The 22,982-nt window shown below is 46.0% G+C and overlaps 1 protein-coding gene across 3 annotated transcripts in view; it reads left to right on the top strand.

Annotated features, from left to right (window-relative positions):
• The window catches only part of LOC124554887 (60 kDa SS-A/Ro ribonucleoprotein-like), a 129,432-nt gene extending 106,798 nt beyond the window's left edge, over nucleotides 1-22,634 (top strand). For all 3 annotated transcript variants that reach the window (XM_047128562.1, XM_047128560.1, XM_047128561.1), the window contains one exon: nucleotides 21,558-22,634. In XM_047128562.1, coding sequence (XP_046984518.1) covers nucleotides 21,558-21,690 — 133 coding nt within the window. In that variant the 3' untranslated portion in view covers nucleotides 21,691-22,634. The remainder of the gene's footprint in view (nucleotides 1-21,557) is intronic.
• The last annotated feature ends 348 nt before the right edge of the window (nucleotides 22,635-22,982 follow it).

Genomic DNA, 22,982 nt, shown 5'->3' with positions numbered 1-22,982 from the left:
TATTATGTGAAATACAATTTTCTTTATTTATTGTGTTTTTATAAATCCAGGTAGCGAGTGAAATGCAACAATGTGGAAAGTGTCCAATTGCACTACGTTGAATTATAACTTACATGACAATAATGATACAATGGAAATAAAATGTCGGTTTCAGACCCCCTGCGGGTTCGGGGGTTAGAATAGGCCCGCGGTATTCCTGCCTGTCGTAAGAGGCGACTAAAAGGAGTCTCACATGTTTCGGCCTTATATGATGGTCCCCTCTCGGGTTTGACCTCCATCTTTCTAAATTATTGGGGAAGGGCGCCTTACATGGTGCACTGTATCCTTCATGCATTGAGACCTTTAGCCGGCTTTTTCATCGTTGCAATGGTGTCTCGCTCGTTTTCCATCTCTTGGGCGAGGATATGTCCTTGGGTGCGATTACCACGCTGCACTCTGCAGTGTTGCTTTTAACTGCGACGACGACCTTGGACATTTTTGCACCTAAGATCCAGCACGGTAGCCAGTCCGTTGTGGTGGGGCCGCCATGTACCCTCTTGGTTGTAGCCCCCTGACAACACAGGGATCGCTCTACTGATGCCTGCGCCATTCACTCCCCACGTATGCCAAGGAGTAGATGCCCATCTCCCTGGGGCATCGGGACTCCCGGCAATGGCCATCCTACCAGGTGGCTGTTGCTGCAGCTGGGTGGCGCCCGTGGGGAGGGCCCTTGGTCGGAGTAGGTGGCATCAGGGCGGATGACCCGCAATGAAGCGTGGTACATCATCTCTCGCTGGTGGGCCTCCACCAGCAGTCTCTAAGCGATCGAGGTCTAACCTCAACGGCAGGAAATACGAACCACGATCATTTCCCTCCCTGGCCACTCCATGGGAGGAACGTATGGCAAAAGAAGGCGGTGGAGAATATTCCCCCCGGTTCCTTGTGTGTACGCAAGTTGATGGGGAATCGTTTATGTCAACCAAGCCCCAGTTTTTTGTGGAGCATTTAGAGGACAAGTTCGGGGAGGTGGAGGGCTTGTCCAAGATGCGCTCTGGTTCTGTGCTCATCAAAACGGCATCCTCTGCTCAGTCGCGGAGGTTGCTCAATTGTGACAAGTTGGGGGATGTTACTGTTAGCATCACGCCGCATAAGAGTCTCAACATGGTCCAGGGTATTATATTCCACAGGGATCTTCTTCTGTAGTCCGACGATGAATTACGCGCCAACCTCGAACGACAAGGTGTTCACTTCGTCCGGCGCGTCCATCGGGGTCCGAGGGATAATCAGGTAGCCACCGGTGCCTTCATCTTGGCCTTTGAGGGTGATGTCTTACCCGAAAAGGTTAAGGTGATGGTTTACCGTTGTGATGTGAAACCATATATCCCTCCTCCGATGCGGTGTTTTAAATGCTGGAAGTTCGGGCACATGTCATCTCGCTGTACTTCCAGCATCACGTGTCGGGATTGTGGACGTCCTTCGCATCCTGATACTCCATGTGCTCCGCCTCCCATCTGTGTTAACTGTGGAGAACACCATTCCCCCTGCTCACCAGACTGTCGGATCTTCCAGAAGGAAAGGAAGATAATGGAATATAAGACCCTGGACCGCCTGACCTACGCCGAGGCAAGGCGGAAATATGAGCGGCTACATCCTGTGCCCATGACGTCTACCTATGCCGCTGCTGCAACACCAGCTCGCTCTCAGCTCTGCCATAATTCACCGGCCTCCTTGGTTGCGGGGGGCACTTCACCCCCTGTTGCTCCTGCTCCATCTACTTCAGGAGCAACACCACCCCAACCACCGGGGACATCTGTTCCCCCTTCACAGCCGGAGAAGCGTGAGCCTTCTTCGGCTCCTCTCGCCCGGAAGGGGTCCCTTGGGGCCCTCCCATCCCAGGCTTTGCCCAGTGCCAAAGCAGACACCCGCAAGTTTGTCAAACACCCACCGGTCGCTGGTCGTAGGGCGTCACGGTCATCTTCAGTCCCTGAGACTGACCCAGTGAGGCCCTCCCAGCTAGACCCACCTAAGGCACGGCGCGCAAAGCAGTCGAAGAAAACGGCTCCCAAGCATCCTGAAATTGCGGTGGCACCTGTCCCACCGCAACCTTCTCCCTCTGCGTCCAAAGATGAGGTGGAGATTCTGGCGTCCGCTGAGGACCTGGATCTTGCCAGTCCCTCGGACGCGATGGATGGCTGTTGTACAGGTGGTGATTCAGTAGCAGCAGGGGCCCCGGAGGCGTAATCTGCCTCCCCAGTCCCTTCACGCCTTTCCCAGCCATGGCCAATACCATCCTCCAGTGGAACTGCAGCGGTTTCTTCCACCATCTAGCTGAGCTCCGCCAACTTATCGGCCTTCATCCTTTCCTTTGCATTGCTCTGCAGGAAATTTGGTTTCCAGCAATGCGAACCCCCGCCCTCCGTGGCTATCGGGGTTATTATAAGAACCGGGCAGCTTATGAAAGGGTGTCTGGTGGCGTCTGCATATATGTCCTTAACTCTCTTCACAGCGAGTTTGTACCTCTACAAACAGCTTTAGAGGCTGTCGCTGTTCGGGTGTGGACGCCACAGGCTGTTACCGTCTGCAGTATTTACCTTCCACCGGATGGGGCTGTCGCACAGCATGTCCTGGCTGCTCTGATAGCCCAACTGCCGCCACCCGTCTTGTTGCTGGGCGATTTCAATGTCCACAACCCTCTATGGGGTGGGACTGTCTCCGATGACCGCGGTCGTGCCGTGGAGCATGTGTTGGCTCAGCTCGACCTTACCCTCTTGAACACCGGTGCTCCCACGCATTTCAGTGTGGCCCATGGCTTGTTCTCGGCCATCAATCTCTCTATTTGCAGCCCTGGACTTGTCCCATCCCTCCACTGGAGAGTGCATCCTGACCTGTGTGGTAGTGACCATTTTCCCATCTATTTGTCACTGCCCCAGTGTCATTCTTCTGGGCGCCTGCCCCGCTGGGCTCTCCACAGGGCTGACTGGCCGTCTTTTACTTCCGCTGCAACCATTGAGTCTCCCCCACAGGGTGACATTGACGAGGTGGTCCGTGTTTTAACCACGTCCATCATTTCAGCGGCTGAGGCTGCCATCCCCCGTTCTTCTGGCCTCCCTCGGAGGAAGGTTGTACCCTGGTGGTCGCCGGAGATTGCTGAGGCTATTCGCAACTGTCGGCGGGCTCTCCAGCGTCATAGGCGGCACCCGTCTCTCGAGACCCTCATCGCCTTTAAGAGGCTCCGTGCCTTGGCCCGTTGTCTTATTGCACGGCGTAAACAGGAATGCTGGGAGAGGTATGTCTCATCCTTGGGCTCCCATGTCTCCCCCTCGCTCGTGTGGTCCCGGATCCGGTGGATTTATGGATACCAGACCCCTATGGGTGTCCCTGGGCTCTCCTTGGACGGTGCTGTCTGCACGGACGCTGCCGCCATTGCTGAACGGCTTGCCGCGCACTTTGCTAAGAGCTCTGCGACTGCATCTTATCGCCCCGCCTTTCGCTCTCTAAAGGAGCGAGCCGAGCGGACGCCGTTCTCATTCCACATGCGTCGTTCTGAAAAATACAATGCTCCTTTCAGCGAGAGGGAATTCCTCGCTGCTCTCGCCGATTGCCCTGATACAGCACCAGGACCAGTCTGCATCCAAGCGCAGATGCTGAAGCATCTCTCCAGGGACTGCCAGAGACACATTCTCGCGATATTTAATCGCATTTGGAGCGAAGGCATGTTCCCGTCGCAATGGCGAGAGGGTGTTATTGTCCCCATCTTGAAGCCCGGTGCGGACCCACTGGCGGTGGACAGCTATCGTCCCATTACCCTCACCAACGTTTTGTGCAAATTGCTCGAACGTACGGTGGGGCGGCGTTTGTGTTGGGTCCTTGAGTCACGCGGTCTCCTCGCTCCGTCCCAGGGTGGCTTCCGTCGGGGCCGGTCTGCCACAGACAATTTGGTGCGGCTGGAATCTGCTATTCGTACGGCCTTTGCCCGATGTCAGCATCTCGTTGCCGTATTTTTCGATCTGCGGAAGGCGTATGACACCACATGGAGGCATCACATCCTCGCCACGTTGTATGAGTGGGGTCTTCGTGGTCGGCTCCCGGCTTTTCTTCAAACCTTTTTATTGCGCCGCTCTTTCCGGGTGCAAGTCGGTGCCGCCTCTAGTTCATCTTATATACAGGAAAATGGGGTCTCGCAGGGCTCGGTGTTGAGCGTCTCCTTATTTCTAGTGGCCATTAATGGTCTGGCTGCAGCCGTGGGGTTGTCGGTGTCTCCTTCTTTGTATGCCGACGACTTCTGCATCTCATTTAGCTCCACGACTACGGGAGTCGCCGAACGCAGGCTGCAAGTCGCCATTCGCAAGGCAGCATCATGGGCTCTGACCCGTGGTTTTCAGTTCTCTGCAGCCAAGACTCGAGTTATGCACTTCTGCAGGCGTCGGACGGTCCACCCTCATCCTGAACTTTACCTCGACGGCCACCTGCTTGAAGTGGTGGACACTTGCCGCTTCTTGGGACTCGTGTTTGATGCCCGGCTCACATGGGTTCCTCATATTACTCAGCTGAAGCAAAAATGCTGGCGGCACCTCAACGCCCTCCGCTGCCTTAGCTACACGTCTTGGGGTGCAGATCGCTGCACGCTGCTGCGATTGTACAGAGCCCTTGTGCAGTCCCGGCTTGATTATGGGAGCCTGGCCTATGGGTCTGCGTCACCCTCAGTGTTGAAGTTGTTAGACCCCATACACCACTGTGGGGTTCGGCTTGCAACTGGCGCTTTTCGTACCAGCCCCATGGATAGTCTACTGGTGGAGGCTGGGGTTCCCCTGCTGCGGATTCGCCGCCATCGACTGCTCGCCGACTATGCTGTCCACGTGCATTGCTCGCCAGGCCATCCCAGTCGTCGCCTGCTTTTCCCTGCCATGGTCCTCCATCTGCCCGAACGGCGACCTAGGTCTGGGCTTTCCGTAGCTGTCCGCGTCCAGTCCCTGCTGTCGGAACTGGGGTCATTCCCTCTTCTGCCCCCCTTCCGGGTCCGTGCACCTACACCTCACTGGTGTTTGTCCCGGCCGTCCGTCCGTCTGGACGTGGCACAGGGACCCAAGGACTCGGTTCCGCCTGTGGCCCTCCGTCGCCGTTTTCTTGCGCTCCTCGCCTCATTTTCGGACTGTGAGACTGTCTACACTGATGGTTCCCTGGTTGATGGTCGCACTGCCTACGCTTTTGCTCACACTGCCCATGTTGAGCAGTGCTCCTTGCCGGCTGGCTGCAGTATTTTTACTGCAGAGCTGGTGGCCATATTGCGCGCTCTTGAGCATATGCGTTTCTGCTCAGCTAGGTCCATCGTCATCTGCAGAGACTCCCTGAGCAGCCTTCAGGCCATCGACCGCTACTATCCCTCTTCTCCTCTGGTGTCCTCTATTCAGGAGTCTGTTTCCGCCATTGCCCGTTCTGGTCGTTTGGTGGTCTTGATTTGGACGCCAGGTCATGTTGGCGTCCCGGGGAACGAACGTGTTGACAGGCTGGCCAAAGGGGCGATCGACGCCCCAGCTTTGGAGATCAGCCTCACAGCTCGCGATCAGCAGCTGGTGTTGCGCCATAAGGTGCTTGGGGTGTGGTCTGCTGAGTGGCGAGGCATGACAGTGCCTAATAAACTGCGGGCTGTCAAGGAGATGACCGATGTGTGGCGCTCCTCCCTGTAGGCCTCTCACAGGAACTCTGTAATCCTGTGTCGGCTGCGCATCGGCCATACCTACCTGACGCACGGCCATCTTTTGCGTCAGGAGGATCCCCCCCTGTGTCGGTGTGGGTCCCGGCTGACGGTCGCCCACATTTTATTGGAGTGTCCCCGACTGCGCACCCTCCGGCAGTCTTTTAATCTCCCGGGCACTTTGCCTTTGGTTTTAAGCGACAATGCCTCCGTGGCTGATGACGTTTTAAATTTTATCCGTGGTAGTCCTTTTTATGGTTCCATTTAGGGAGGTCCTGCTCCTTTCCCTTTGTGTGTCTCTTGTCCTCGAGTCTCTCGTATTTGGTTGCAGATTTTAGTGTGTAGTCGGTTGGTTCACTCTTTCCCTTTTTTGTTGTCGTGGTCAGTCAACCAGTCTCCGGCCATCTTCTTTTCTTCTGTTTCTTTTTGTCTGGTGTTCATCTGTACTCTTCGTGTCTGTCGTATTCGTTACCGCATTTGTGTTCTTTTAGGGCCTTGGGGGGAGCATCCTTCCCCTTGGGGTTTTACCTGCTTCGTGCATTATTGTCTCGCCTGTTTTTGGAATGGGGGACTGATGACCTTAGCTGTTTAGTCCCCCTTAAACATCCCAACAACCAACCAACCAACCAATCAGTTCCAGAATATATACTGAATAAATGGAAAATTGTGTATCATTATGGGATGTTGAGTAATATACAGGCTGAGTCACCTAACATTACCGCTGGATATATTTCGTAAACCACATCAAATACTGACGAATCGATTCCACAGACCGAACGTGAGGGGAGGGGCTAGTGTAATTGGTTAATACAAACCATAAAAAAAATGGACGGAAGTATGTTTTTTAACACAAACCTACGTTTTTTTAAATGGAACCCCGTTAGTTTTGTTAGCACATCTGAACATATAAACAAATACGTAATCAGTGCCATTTGTTGCATTGTAAAATGTTAATTACATCCGGAGATATTGTAACCTAAAGTTGACGCTTGAGTACCACTCCTCCGCTATTTGATCGTGTGTATCGGAGAGCACCGAATTACGTAGGGATCCAAAGGGAACGGTGTTGGACCTTAGGTACAGAAGAGACTGCAACACATTACGTCCACATGCTAACACCTTTTTATTGGTCTTTTTCACTGATGCACGTGTACATTACCATGAGGGGTGAGGTACACGTACACACGTGGTTTCCGTTTTCAATTACGGAGTGGAATAGAGTGTGTCCCAACATGTCAGGCCAATAGATGTTCAATGTGGTGGCCATCATTTGCTGCACACAATTGCAATCTCTGGCGTAATGAATGTCGTACACGCCGCAGTACATCTGGTGTAATGTCACTGCAGGCTGCCACACTACGTTGTTTCATATCCTCTGGGGTTATAGGCACATCACGGTACACATTCTCCTTTAACGTACCCCACATAAAGAGGTCCAGAGGTGTAAGATCAGGAGAACGGGCTGGCCAATTTATGCGTCCTCCACGTCCTATGAAACGCCCATCGAACATCCTGTCAAGGGTCAGCCTAGTGTTAATTGCGGAATGTGCAGGTGCACCATCATGCTGATACCACATACGTCAACGCATTTCCAGTGGGACATTTTCGAGCAACGTTGGCAGAGCATTCTGTAGAAACGCGATGTATGTTGCAGCTGTTTGGGCCCCTGCAATGAAGTGAGGACCAATGAGATGGTCGCCAATGATTCTGCACCATACATTTACAGTCCACGGTCGCTGTCGCTCTACCTTTTTGAGCCAGTGAGGATTGTCCACGGACCAGTAATGCATGTTCCGTAGATTCACTGCCCCGTGGTTTGTGAAACCCGCTTCATCGGTAAACAGGTAGAACTGCAACGCATTCTCTGTTAATGCCATTGACAGAATTGCACTCGGTGATTAAAGTCATCACCATGTAATTGCTGATGTAGCGACACATGGAACGGGTGAAAGCAATGACGATGCAGTATGCGCATGACACTACTTTGACTCAGTCCACCGGCTCTCGCAATGTCCCGTGTACTCATGTGTGGGTTCATGGCAACAGCAGCTAAGACACCAACTGCACCCGCTTCTCCTGTGACAGGCCTGTTACGGACCCGTTTGCGTGCTACGACCATACCTGTTGCATACAGTTGGCGGTAGATGTTTTGCAATGTGCGGCACGTTGGATGCACTCTGTCCGGGCACCGTTCTGCATACACCCTGCAGGCTTCAGCTGCATTTCGTCAACACTCACCATAAATGAATATCATCTCCGCCTTTTCAGAGTTCAAATACACCATGGTCACAGTTCCTACAACACTACACTATCACAGACGTCTGGTAACACGGTGTACTACAGTTGGTGTGCGTGCGGAGACGAATGCAGAATAACAATAGCAGCAAGTGCTACATGCGGACACTGCGACAGCTAGACAAAACCACAACAGTGCACTACAGCCACACTCGTAAACACAGTCGTCATCATAAACAGGTCCCTGCAGATGCTGCTCGCCGACTGTGGCCCGTGTTTGTTACAACACGCAACTGAACGTCGGAGGTTTCAAGCGTCAACTTTAGGTTACAATATCTCTGGATGTAATTAACATTTTACAATGCAACAAACGGCACTGTTTACGTATTTGTTTATATGTTCAGATGTGCTAGCAAAACTAACGTGGTACCATTTAAAAAAAATGTATGTTTGTGTTAAAAAACATACTTCCGTGCATTTTTGTATGGTTTGTATTAAACAATTACACTAGCCCCTCTCCTCACGTTCGGTCTGTGGAATCGGTTCGTCAGTATTTGATGTGGTTTACGAAATATATCCAGGGGTAATGTTAGATGACTCACCCTGTATACAGGGAGCAAAGTTATGCTATATTTTATAATAAATAGTTACATGAATACAAAAACCAAATTTTCACTTGGCTAAGTGTGGTAAGAGTTAGAACCTAACATATACTTTAGAAGACAATAAAGATGAAACATACACTATGTGATCAAAGTATCCGGACACCCCCAAAAGCAAACGTTATTGCTATTAGGTGCACTGTGCTGCCACCTACTGCCAGATACTCCATATCAGCGACCTCATTAGTCATTAGACATTGTGAGAGAGCAGAATGGGCGCCTCATGGACTTCGAACATGATCAGGTGAGTGGGTATCACTTGTGTCGTATGTCTGTACATGGGATTTCCAAACTCCTAATCATCCGTAGGTCCACTGTTTCCGATTTGATAGTGAAGTGGTAATGTGAAGGGACATGTACAGCACAAAAGCGTACAGGCCGACCTCGTCTGTTGACTGACAGAGACTACCGACAGTTGAAGAGGATCTTAATGTGTGTTAGGCAGACATCAATTCAGACCATCACACAGGACTTCCAAACAGCATCAGGGTCCACTGCAAGTGCTATGGCATTTAGACGGAGGTGAGAAAACTTCGGTTTCACGGTCGAGCAGCTGCTCACAAGCCACACATAATGCTGGTAAACGTCAAATGACGCCTCTCTCGGTGTAATGAGCGTAAATATTGGACGATTGAACAGTGAAAAAATGTGTGGAGTGATGATTCACGTTACTCAATGTGGCGATCCGATGGCAGGGTGTCGGTATGGCGAATGCCTGGTGAACATCAGCTGCCAGTGTGTGTAGTGCCAACAGTAAAATTCTGAGCGGTGGTGTTATGGTGTGGTCATGTTTTTCATGGATAGGGCTTGCACCCCTTGGTGTTTTGCATGGCACTATCACAGCACATTCCTACATTGATGTTTTAAGCACCCTCTTGCTTCCATATATTGAAGAGCAATTCAGAGATGGCAGTTGCATCTTTCAACACGATCGAGCACCTTTTCATAATGCACGGCCTGTGACAGAGTGGTTATGCCACATCATCATCCCTGTAATGGGCTGGCCTGCACAGAGTCTTGACCTGAATCCCATAGAACACCTTTTGGATGCTTTGAAATGCCGACTTTGTGCCAGGCCTCACTGACCAACATTGATACCTCTCCTTAGTGCAGCTCCCATGAAAAATGGGCTGCCATTCCCCAAGAAATCTTGCAGCACATGATTGAAGATATGCCTACGAGAGTGGAAGCTGTCATCAATACTAAGGATCGGCCAACACAATATTGAATTCCAACACTACCGATGGAGTGAGCCACGAACTTGTAAGTTGGGTTGGGTTGATTTGTGGGAAGGGACCAAACAGTGAGGTCAGCCATGCCCTGTCAAAGGAATTATCCCGGCATTTGCCTGAAGCAATTTAGAGAAATCACAGGAAACCTTAAATCACGATGGCCGGATGCGGGGTTGAACGATCATCCTCCCGAATGAGAGTCCAGTGTGCTAACCACTGCGCCACCTCGCTCGATAACTTGTAAGTCATTTTCAGCCTGGTGTCAGGACACTTTTGATCACATAGTGTATGATAAGGACTTTCGTATCCCGTGTGGAAGGCAGCGTGTGGGTAGGAGCAGGAAAAGGTAATACACGTCGGTACTGCAAGAAAGTAAAAGTGATTTACTGGTGCATGAATATTTAGAGAGGTGTACATAACTTAGTACATAGGTGCGAATCTGAAGCGAAGTGTCCCAGCCATCTGCTCTTGATGAAATGGGGCAGAATCTATAGCGGAGCTCGTAGACCTCCACAGCACCGGCTAGAGGGCGCTGTCGTCGGTGTCTGTCGTAGTGCCAACTTAATAACTTGCACCTAAGCCGTGGCGTCATTGCTATCGGTACTACATCCCTCCCCCCTGAAATGACATACCGTCATTGAGTATGGCTTCCGACGGCGAGTGGAGGGTGCATCTGAGGGGGTGGACAGCGGAACGCCGGGGCACGCTGTCCACCTGCGACCCCAAATTGCTCGCAAGGGGATGAGGTAAACAACCGGTGGATAACCTGCCCAGGCTGCACACCGCCTCTGGGTATGCTTGGATGAAGAGGCGGAGCAACGACCTCCAAGGGCGGCGGTGGCATGACAGCAGCCTCAGCATCCATCGGTTCTGGCACTGCTGAGGAACGCAGCGGTGCCGGCGAGAGGCGCCTGTCCGGTGCAGGTGACTGGACCGGCAGCGGCAACGACGGCAGGTGTGCCTGTGGAGGTGCGAGCGGCAGAGGCGCCGTCGGTGGAGTCGTGGGCTGAGGTGGCGGAAGCTGGAAAGCCTCCAATTCTGCCGGAAAACAACCAGCAGCAGAAAACCGAGGATAGCACAAACTAATCTGGTTCCGGTGTCGCTTGACAGTGCCGGAGGGACCAGAAATGAGAAATAAGGCATGGCCAAGCTGGCAAAGAATGCGCCCCTGCTCCCAGCGCTGCCTGCCAGAGAAAACTCGATAGAACACCAAATCAAGCAGCGTCAAGCCAGAACGAGTCGAATCAGCGGGAGTGCATGGCAGCGGGTGCAATAGCTGCAGGAGCGACCGATGGGTGTGGCCATGTAGCAATTCCACTGGGAAATGGGTGCCGCGCGGCTGAGAGCAGTAGGAAGCAAGGAAAGTCCAGAGCGCGCGCTCGCGAGAGTGCGTGGCGCGCAACTTGCTCATCTGCGACTTAAACGTACCCACAAAGCGTTCGGCCTTGCTGTTCGACTGGGGGTGGAACGGGGCTGAGGTCAGATGGCGAATGCCGTTAGCAACACAGAATGCTTCAAACTCTGAGGACACGAATTGGGGGCCATTGTCTGGGACAATAACTTCAGGAATGCCCTCAATGCAGAAAATAGACGTCAAAGCCCGAACAGTACTTGCAGATGTAGTAGAAGACATAGGGACAACAAAAGGGAAGTTGCTGTACGTATCAATAACTATCAACCAGCGGGTGTCCCAGAATGGACCCACTAAATAAATATGAACGTGCTGCCAAGGCACAGTAGGAGTCGGCCACGCAAATAAGCGCTGCAGGGAGCAGATTGATGCTCCGCACAAGAGCGACAGTCAGCAAGCAAATTCTCAATTTGTTTATCAATGCCGACCCAAGAGCAGTGACGACACGCGCTAATTGCTTCATCCGCACTATACCCCCAATGACCAGCGTGCAGTAAGCGGAGGATTTCCGACTGCAACAAACAAGGCACAACCACATGAGACTGAGCATTGTCAGATCGTAACAAGATAACACTGTGGTGTATAGATAAGTTGTGACGGTGCGCAAAGTAACGCTATACAAGGGGATCTCCAATTTGCGTAGCAGGTTGAGGCCATTGAGTATGAATATACTGCAAAAGAATCTGCAAAGAAGCATCAGCGGCTGTCGCATAAGCAATGTGACGAAAATCTACCGGAAAACCATCAACTAATTACTTATCTTGCGAATCAATAAACATGCAGGACAGTTCGGAAGAATCAAACACTTCATCAGGACCAATAGGCAGACGAGACAAAGCATCAGCATTGCCATGCTGGGCCGTAGGCCGAAACAAGATTTCATAGTTGTAGTTAGACAAAAACAAATATTGCAACTTTTGTCCCGTACGGGCCGGAACTGGCTTTGACGGGTGAAACAACGAAGTCAAAGGCGTATGGTCGGTGGCCAAATAGAACTTTCGACCGTACAAAAATTCATGAAACTTTGTCACTCCATAGACAATAGCTATAGCTTCTTTCTCGAATTGAGAATAGTTTTGCTGGGCAGAATTGAGCAACTTAGACGCAAAAGCGATTGGGCCATCGACAGAATTAATTCGGTGTGAGAGAACTGCGCCAATGCCATGAGAAGACGCATCAACAGCCAAAACAACTGGTTTGGAGGGATCAAATGAAATCAAACAGTGATCACTCAGCAAAGCAGATTTGAGCTTATGGAAAGCAGCGTCACATTCCGAAGACCAAACAAAAGGGACGTTCTTACACCGAAGGTGATGAAAAGGTGCTGCAATCTGCGCTGCATTTGGTATAAACCGAATGTAGTAAGTGATTTTGCCCAACACAGACTGAAGTTCTTTCAAGTTCCTGGGCGCTGGCAAGTCTCTAATCACACTGAGATGCGACGCCGAGGGGTGGATACCCTGTCCATTAATCATATGTCCTAAATACTGAATCTCAGTTTGAAAAAAATTGCACTTGTCTCTGTTCACATTAGTCCTGCCTGCAAAAGTACAGTAAATAGGGCACGCAAATTCTGCAAATGTTTGTCAGGGGTGCGACCTGATACGACTATATCGTCCAGATAATTGGAACAACCAGGGACAGTGGCACACAACTGCTGCAAGTAAGACTGAAAAATAGTAGGAGCCAAAGCACAACCGAACGGAAGACAGCGAAACTTGAACAAGGTGGGTGTTGATCACAAAATAGTTCTGCGACTGTTCGTCAAGCCGAATCTGAAAGTATGCGTCCCGTTAGTCGATCGTGGAATAGAATTTTCCCGCACCAAGCTTATCAAAAATGTCTTCAGGACGCGGTAAGGGAAATGTAGCTACCACTGTGGGGGGATTTGCTGTAGACTTAGTCAGCACAGATACAGAGACGACCGTTTGGTTTTTTCACACACACTATAGGCGAAGCCCATGGCGAAGCAGAAATAGGTTCAATGACACCAATGTCTTGCAAATGCGTAAGTTCAGCAGCTATGGCGTCGCGCAGTGTGTGCGGTACCAGGCGTGCGCGCCAGAAAATAGGCATGGCATTGTCTTTAACTACAACATGCACTGCGAAGTCTGTGGCACAACCAAGGCCATCAGAAAAGAGTTCAGCAAAGTCATTGCATAGGACGGCAACACTGTCTGCATGGTCACTAGCGTTGATGCAAAGTACATTGTCCTGAATCACGAGGCCAAAAAGTTCAAATGCGTCCATGCCAAAAATGTTCGTAGCATCACTAGAGCGGAGCACATGAAAGACACTGTACAGGTCATTGCACCATACATGGCTAGCAAACTACACATGCCGAGCACTAGGATTTCCTGTCCAGTAAATGCAGTCGGCGTGGAATGTGAATGACGTAGTGGGGTCGAACCAAGCAAGTCATGAGTCGATTTGTTCAGTAAAGAAACTGATGCACCAGTGTCCAGCTGCAAGCAAACAGAACATCCACAAATGTGCAAAGTCACAAAAAGTTTCCTCGCATCGCACTGAATGCGAGAGGAAGTGTCTGGCAAAACTTGATTCACATGACGAGCTGTTGAAGCATGGGAAGCAGAAGGCTTTGAATAAATGGCATTAAAGTCCATAGGCTGATGTGAATCATGATCTTGGCGGTTGCCATTGTGGTGACGCCTGTGCGAGTCACGTGAATGGGAGACAAGTTGTGAATTAGTGTTTCTCTTACTACACACAGCTTGCACATGTCCTGTCTTACTACAAAAGTAACGCTCTCCTTGATGGGATGGACAACCATCCCGTGGGTGGGCACGAAAGCAGTTCGGACATGATTTCTGAGTAGGTGCCTGGCTTGAAACGTGTTTACGTGTGCGCAAGCGGTGCAACGTGGCTGGCCGTGCGGGAGGGCGTGTGTTTTGCCGCACTAACAGTACACACACCCGGGGTCACGTTGAACGCGGAAGTAGCCATGTCTGTCTGTTTAGCAAGTCCACTATTTCCTGCAAAGACGGGTTTTTAAATTTGAGGATTTGTTTGCGGATGCGGTTGATCCACCACATTCTGCGCAATAGCGTCTCTAATCATTATATCTGCATATGAGCGTCTACATGAGCAATTAAAGTCACAATCAGAATTTAATACCTGAAGGTCCGCTAACCAAGATTTATTCGACTGAGTAGGGAGATGCTAGAGACAAAAGAATTTGTAACGTGCAGCTACAACATTTACACTGTCATGGAAGTGGGAGTTCAAAGCATCAATCAATTCGTCATACATTTTAGTTTCTGGGCGGGTGGTGGGAAACAATTTCACAAGCACACGGTATAGCACAACACTCACGTTGTCAATGAAAAGAGCAAGCCGCTCTGTTCCTGGTATGTTGTAAGCTGCGAAGTGTGCCTCGAACTGGCCAATGTATTCTGGCCAGCGTTCAATGTCAGAATTGAAGGCACGAAATGGCAGCGCCGTCGGCGACGGCGTTGGTACAGGCGGTGGCGTCGGAGGCGCTGAAGTAGTTGCAGTTTGTAGTGTGACCAGTCCATTTATTGCAGCAAGCAGCTGCATCATTTGCTGAGCCTGAAAATGAACAAGATCGGACAGCGAAGCCTGTTCATGTGGTGAAGTCATGGTTTACACAAATGAAATTCTATATAGCGAAAGGTTGGAGCACTTAGGTACAGTCACTCAGGCACATGAGAATATCACAAACAAAAAAACAAAACAAAAAAACCAAAGCAGTACTGAGAAAAATAGGGAATGATAGGAAATGAAAGGAAAAAAAATAAATTTAATCTCTGATTGTTGCCATCTTTTGTATCCCACCTGGAAGGCGGTGCTTGGGCAGGAGCAGGAAAAGATAATACACATAGGAACTGCAAGAAAGTAAAAGTGGTTTACTGGTGCATGAATATTTACAGAGGCATACATAACTTAGTACGTAGGTGCGAAGCTGAAGCGAAATGTCCTGCCGTCAGCTCTTGATGAAATGGGGCATAATCTGTAGCGGAGCTCGTAGACCTCCACAGCACTGGCTAGAGGGTGCTGTCGTCAGTGTCTGTCGTAGTGCGAACTAAATAACTTGCACCTAAGCCGTGGCATCATTGCTATCGATACCACAAGGACATTGTAAGTTGCACTGTAAGTTGCACTGTCCTTGAGTGGGGCAACTTGTTGCTCTATGACACAAAATTAATAAATACTAGTTCCAAAACAATTGTAATATTAGCAATGACGAGAAAGATAATAAACATGTCACAGACTGCTGTATCCTGCTGCTAGTGCATGTGAGTGTTATCGGCATGGGTCAACCACTAGAGACCTCCTGTAGGAAGTGTGCTTGTGGCATGGTCTCTGCTGCACTGCCTACTGGTGACTCGTGCCTATATACGCACAGGGCAGCAGTGACTCCCTCTCACTATGTTCTCTTAGTTTGTATCACGCATATCAGTTGCTCTGTGTATTACTTATGTTGCACCTTCTGCATGATTCTTTTGTTTTGTTCCGCTATTGTTCAGAGGTTTATGAGTAAAGCCATATTTGTATTACTTGGATCAGTTTCATGTATTACTTTGTTACTACACGATTCAGGGTGAGTTTGGAATGGTTTTCACGTGTGCAGTCTTTAAGTGCAGTTTCCTGATGTCCGGTCATTATGGGCACCATCCTACTGGCCGTGATTGACCAGCTTACTTCTTCTGTATTACTAGTATGCTGATGAGGTGTAAGCAGCCTGTGGAGGCTAGCAGTACACTCAATAAATTTACCCTTTTTGCAGATTATACCTCAATTCTCGATGACGAATTGCCAGAAAGTAGTCCCAAACAAAGTTTTCGCTGAAATATTAAACCGGTTTTCATCAAACAATCTCTCATTTAATTGTGAGCCTCCATGGGCTGCTTACACCACATCGGTCTGTTAGCAATAAGACAGAAGTACAAACATTACACAGGGTTTTAAGTTTTACCTGGTCAGTTTTATCAGTTGGTGTCTACCAGATCTTATAAGATATCGTAAATGGTTCTAACAGGCCTGGCTCACTCAGCAGTCGTACTGTGTACATTTTACAAGCATTTTTGGGTGTACTCAATTTTGTTATAACAATCCACCATTGTGGTTTGACTTTTAATGTAGATAACGTGCCAAAGCTAGGACTTCGTATTGTCCATCTATATTGTGGAAATATAACACTATAATCGTGGAGATGCATCTATACTGACGTGAAACCAGTGATTGTGAATAAAGCACCTTCGTACAGCAGTGCGGCTTTTGGAAACACTTCATCATTCTTGACTTTTTAATTGTTGTAATTTTTATGATAATTTGACGATTGAGTGTCGAGTGTCATTATTGTCATTCGTAATATGGATTGACCAATTACATTTGCTGTTTATACAAGAACCTAAGGATGTTGTATCCTCCACTTTGTGTATGGATTGATCTCTACACTTTGTCACTTTCTTTGTGTAATGGGTTTTATCTGCATTGAGTGAGAGACAGCTTTAAGAAAATCAGTTTAATATTTTAATGAAAACTGTGTTCAGGACTCTTTTTGGCAATTCATCAAGGAGAATTGTCATATCTTCCAAAAAGGGTAGATTTATGCATCTTATTGGAACAAAGTGGAGCTCATTAATGAAAATAAGAAATAACAGTGGACCTAAAATAGTCTTGTGATCCATCACAACTTAAGGTGTCCCTCTCAGATGATGCTGTTCTCCAGATAAGCCCTTCAGTACTGCAGTCTGCTTTCAACGTCAGACTTACGAGAGATCACACAAAAATACCTACTGGTGGACATTTTTTTTGTTAACAGCTTCCAAAACTTGATTTTAAAAGAGAATATTGCTTGTTTGGTAGAAAGACTAGCACAAACCCTCAGCTGACTTGGCGAGGATGATGTGGATATTTAGATGATTGACATCATTCTGTGCGTGAGATTTTCAAATAGTTTTGAAAATACAGTTTAAAGGAAGACTGGGCGATAGATCGTGACATTACTTTTATCACCTTTTTTAAATAATGGTATCACTACAGTCAGTTTTAACCTGAGACAATTCCTTCTTGCAGAGGTGTATTGAATGTTTTACAGAATACTGGATTTACATATTTAGAACAATATTTCAATATTTTGCTAGCAATATTATCCATACCAACAGATATTTTATTTTTTGTTGGCTTAATTACTCTTTCAGTCTCTCATACTGTAACATAAGGGAGAGATATATGCAGTGTTCTGTTTCTAATAGCTTGCTGTAGCACCACCATTGCTTCATCCACAGATCCTTTACAGCCAGCCTTCTGTGCTGCTGTCAAAAATGTTTGCTTAATATTTCTCCAACCACTTCAGGTTTGTTTACAATGTTGTCACCTTTTTTTTCAAAAAAAATTTCTGAGAGTGTCATGTTCCCAGTTTTTCTGCCAGTTTCCTGCTTTATCACATTCCAAATGGTTTTTATGTTGTTTCCTGATTTCTCAGTTTCAGATTTTGTGCACATACTTTTAGACTTGTTAACTACCTTTTTTAAGGCAACACAGTTAAGTTTGTTGTTCTGCTGTATTTTTGGGTCATTGCAAGTTCTGAGACAATTATATAGCATCTCTTCTTTCTGCAAGATGTTTTATTCCTGCAGTGAGCCATGTTTTCTTGTCAGTCTTTACACAGCTGTTTCTGATTTCTTTTATTATTTTATTTTATTTTTTTGTGAAAGGTAGCTTCTAAGAGCAACATGAATTCATTTAAAAACATACTATACTTTTTATTTACATCTGTTTCATTGAAAACTGGACTTCAGTCTACCTCTTTCTGGCTGTAATTAAAATTTTTAATGGTCTCATCATTTATTCCAAGAATGTACAGAATTGTTGCACAGATTGATGTCGGTTACTATAAGCAATTGACTGTCGTGGCCAGAAAGGGCATTAACAAGTGAATGTACACTGTCACTGTTGATCTTGACCTGTCTATAAATACACTGATGGAAAAAAAAAATCACAACACCGAGAAGGAATTGTGACACAAACGAAAGTTGGTAGGCATGTTTCTACATTTGAAAGATGATGTCTATTCAAATTTCACACCAATTGCATATGAGTGATGCTAGTAGTGCCACTATGAGGATACAAATCAGGTTTGCATTAAATACACGCTGTTACGGTCGTGAGTATTATCTACCTTTGAGATTGGACATGGTGAGCTGATGTTAGTCAAAAATATCTTTAACGTTATAAAGACGCCATTATCAACATCTCACTGAGTTTGAATGAGGTTGTGTAATAATGCTATGAGAAGCTTGATGTTCCATATGTGTGACACTACAGAAAAAGACTTGGCAGTGGTGGTCACGAGAATGTACGGTCGCAAGAAGGCCAGGCCCTGGATGGCCGCATTGCACTACTGAAAGGGAAGACCACCATGTTTGGTGTATGGCTTTGGCATCTCATACTGCATCTGCAGCAGCAATCTGAACAGCACTGGCACCACAATGACACAACAAACTGTTACAAATTGGTTACTTCGAGGGCAGACGTGAGCCAGAAACCCTGTAGCATGTGTTCCACTGACTCCAAACCACCATAATTTGCGACTTCATTAGTGTCAAGTGAGAGCTCATTGGAGGGCGGGGTGGAGATCAGTTATGTTTCCTGATGAAAGCTGGTTCTGCCTCAGTGCCATGGTGGCACTGTTGAGGGCCTGCAACCAACTTGTGTGTGTGCTACACACACCAGACCTACACCTGGACTTGGGGTTTGGAGGTGCGACTTTGTGTGACAGTAGGACAACTCTCGTGGTAATCCCACACATCCTGACTGCAAATTTGTGTGTCAGTCTGTGATTTGAGCCATTGTGGTGCCTTTCATGAACAGCATTCCTAGAAGTGTTTTCCAACAGATAGGAGTGTTTTCCAACAGGATCACACTCGCACACATCCCACTGTTGTAACCCAACATGCTCTGCAGGGTGTCAACATGTTGCCTGCTCAGTCACCATATCTGTCTCCAATCGAGCACATATCGGACCTCACGGGTCGGCAACTCCAGCGCTATCCACACACAGTATTAACCGTCCCTGTATTGACCGACCAGGTGCAATGGACTTGGAACTCCATTCCATCTGTAGAACACAATGCGTGCAGATCTACATACTTGCGTTCAACACTCTGGTGGTTCCACCGGTTATTAATGTACCAGTATTTCACATTTGCAATGGCTTATCTTGCACTTACATTAACCTCTGATCTTCCAACTTAATCACTTAAGTATATTCCCTAGAAAAATGTATTCCCAAAATTTCATTACTGCTATTAATTACTTTTTGGTATTGTGATTTTTTCCCCCATCAGTATGTAATATGTCAGATTGTGACAGTATCAATTACCCCTGTTGGAAAATGTACTACTGTCCTGAAAAAGTCTCATGGTTGTAGTCCAGAGCAATTGGATCCTCCTCCTTACTGCTGGTATCTTTGTTGCACAGTTCACTTCAGAGGGAACCTAGCTTGGCCTCTCCTTTTCTGTTTAAGTGCAGTGTGTGGCTTGTGTGGTTATCACAGTTCATAGTACTTAGATCTAGCAGATTTACATAGTTAAACTTATTGCACAGTTTCTTAGCTTGTAGTATTGAATTTCTTTATTCACACACCACCGCTGTGAAAGATCATGTCGCACTGAATCATTTGTGATGACAATGTTCATATTAAATAGTTTTGGTAATTTTTTTAGTTGACTTGTCTATGTTGAAATATCCTCCATCACGGCACTGAAAGCCGCACCAGGTTTTATGCAAGATCATAGTTTTAGCAACATTTTGAATTTGCTCTTGTGACAGACATACAAGGTGACACAATGGTAAAATACTTGAGTCATGTTAAGGAGGAATGATGTGAAAGCCATATAAATCATGTCAGGTAGATCCTGAGCTGGTTTTTTGCTGCTAGGATGACATAAAGCTCTAATCTGCCTCTTTCCTCTGTCATAACTCCATCTGAAGAATGATAAGCTTACCATATGCCCTCACACAGACTCGGAATCAGAGTTCAGTGGATATTTTGGCAAAAAAAAGTGCAAATCATAACTATTACATACAATAGAACACTGGTCAGTTACTTTGATGCATTTACTATCTCAATTGTCAAAATGATAAATTAATGATGCCAAAAGCGAAAAATCTTTTGAGAAAACTTCTCCAAAACTAAGGCTTTCTTTTCTAAGGAAACAAGGAACAGTTTTAAAATATGAGTATAGTTTTTTTTCCACTTATTGATGTGTGCATCACAATCCTTGGAATTTGGTATCCTGAATGAGAGCGCTGCCTAGCCGATCTGTCTCCTTGTAATTCGATCAGTTAGTGAAATGGTTTAATTTTAAGTCAAGAACTGCACTGGTTTTAGTAGCAGATTAAATACAGAAATAGCTAGGGTAGGAAAAAAATCATTCATTTTGTCAGTTTCTTCATTCTTCTACCAATTGTTTCTTTTATAATGATACATTTTTCCATTTTCAGTGTGATGTTTTTTTTTTTTCCCCTAATTTCGGTGTTGTCGTTTTGCCAATTTCGGTGCTATTTTTCCCTAGTGTTCCCCCCCTCCCACCAAATCCAGTGTTTTTGTCAGCTTCGGCGTTATTTGTTTGCTAATTTCGATGTTATGTTATGTTTTTCACATTTCTGTGCTTATGTTTTTTACAATTTTTGGTGCTAGTTTTGTCAATTTTCATGTTACTTTCTCCCAGACTCGAGATTATTTTTTGTCATATTTGATGTTTGTTTTTTGACTGCCAGATTCAGTGTCACCTGTTTGACAGATTCAGTCTTACTATTTTTGCCAGATTTGGTGTATCTTTTGCTAAATTATATATATTTTTTGTGATATTTGGTTTTTTGCCAATTATATTGTTCTATTTTGTCAATTTCGGTACACGTATTGCCAACTTCGGTGTTTTTGCCAATTCTGATGTTATTATTGGCAATTTTGGTGGTATTTTTGACATCACAACTTAGTTTGTTAAGTGGGAAATGAACTGTCATTTTAGGATTAGCCTATGCCTTGAGGTAAAAAGAAGGCAAAATTCAGTTTAAAGATTCAGTAACTATAAGTTGTGAATATTGGCAAACTCCTCAGACTTGTAACTTTTTTTATACAGAGAAGGACAAATTTAATGATTTTTTGTGAAAATTGCCAATTTGCATTAGTTTTTTCGCAAAATATGAGAAATTAAAAGAATTAGAAATAACCAATAACTAAAAAGTTCACTAAAGAATGTCTGTGATAATGTTCTATTAAGATTGTTAAGTAGAATTATAATTTTAGTTATAAATTTGAAGAAGGAATGTATTCTACATCAGTTATTGTGTTATAGGTATATTGCGGTTGGACTAGATATGTGTGGATTGAATTGTATTGACCCAGCAGATCCTGGTATGTTGGAGATCAAAGGATTTGATGAAAAGGTGCCCACTATAATTGAAGCGTTTTCAAGAGGAGCATTTTAGTTTTGTTTATTGCGAGTGAAATCTGAAGCAAGATTAGAGTGACAGTTTGTGATACAAATAAAGTTTAACTTCTGCACTCTCTCTCTCTCTCTCTCTCTCTCTCTCTCTCTCTCTCTTTCTTTCTTTCTTTCTTTCTTTCTTTCTCGGAAGAAATGTGTATTTTGATTGGATTCACTTATGAGTAATGTCATTCTTCACTTGAATTGTGTACTATTTTGATAACAGCTTTTGGTATGGCTTGTTATTTTATTTATTACATTAATTGTTGATGTTTAATATTTTTTCTAACTGCTGCACGTTATGTATTTAGTTTAATCGTGTAACACAAATCCAGGTTTATGAAGTAGTGTTTGAGAGATTTTAAGCAAACACCATTATTATAAACATATTGCTCGCTAAATTCATATGTCTATACTGCTTTCTAGATTTAAGAAAGAGACAAGTTAGTGATCAACAGCAACAGTAAGAATGATTTTTGTCATTCTTATTCAGCTGAACTTTTTTTACTTTGTTTTCTATGTGTGGTTAAATTAACCAAATGATTTACACTAGACTGGGAAGTTGAAGAAATGCTAGAGACTTAATTTGATTTCAGAAAAGTTAGAATTACTGAAGAAGTAATAGCAGCTGTGAAATGTAATTCTGAAGAATGAACTGAGAAAAAACTCGGACATTTAGCAATTGTAGGTCAGGACGTAGCTACTGACAGTATAAAATTGAACAGAATATTTTCTGAATTATAAAGCTAAGACGACTTGTAAATAAAAGTTGGGAAGCTGCAGAAACCCAACATTTTTGTTGAGATGTGAAAAATTGTAACCTTTGTTTTTCAACTTCGAAACTGTAAACGAATTGAAGGAGAAGGCCAAAATAAATCTGAAATTTCATAATATAGAACAAATATACTACATTTTCAGACAACATTAAAATCATTCATCTCTCTCTATGACGTTTGAACATGTCTATTGTGAAAGTCAGAGACAGTCCTGAAAAAATTTAAATGTGGAGTTGTAGGAGGAATGTTTCAAAATAAATTTATAAGATGTGGAATGAAGAGACAATAAGAAGGGCATGTATGAGGAGAAGCATCAGTAAACATTTTACAAGAAAACAAGAAAGAGAGAGTGGTAGAAGTGTAAACAATTGGTTTAAGAAGAGAAGAGGTAAAAACATCTCGGAATATCATACTGCAGAGTTTTTTAATGTAACACTTTGTATAGTCAGAGTACAGGCTGACATTACATTAACTTCGGGCATCCTTGCATTGGAAGATAGTTAAAAAACAGCAGTCG

Source organism: Schistocerca americana, chromosome X (assembly GCF_021461395.2).
Source record: "Schistocerca americana isolate TAMUIC-IGC-003095 chromosome X, iqSchAmer2.1, whole genome shotgun sequence".
Classification (NCBI taxonomy): domain Eukaryota; kingdom Metazoa; phylum Arthropoda; class Insecta; order Orthoptera; family Acrididae; genus Schistocerca; species Schistocerca americana.
Note: the sequence above shows the minus strand (reverse complement) of the source record. Positions and strands in the feature narration are given on the sequence as shown.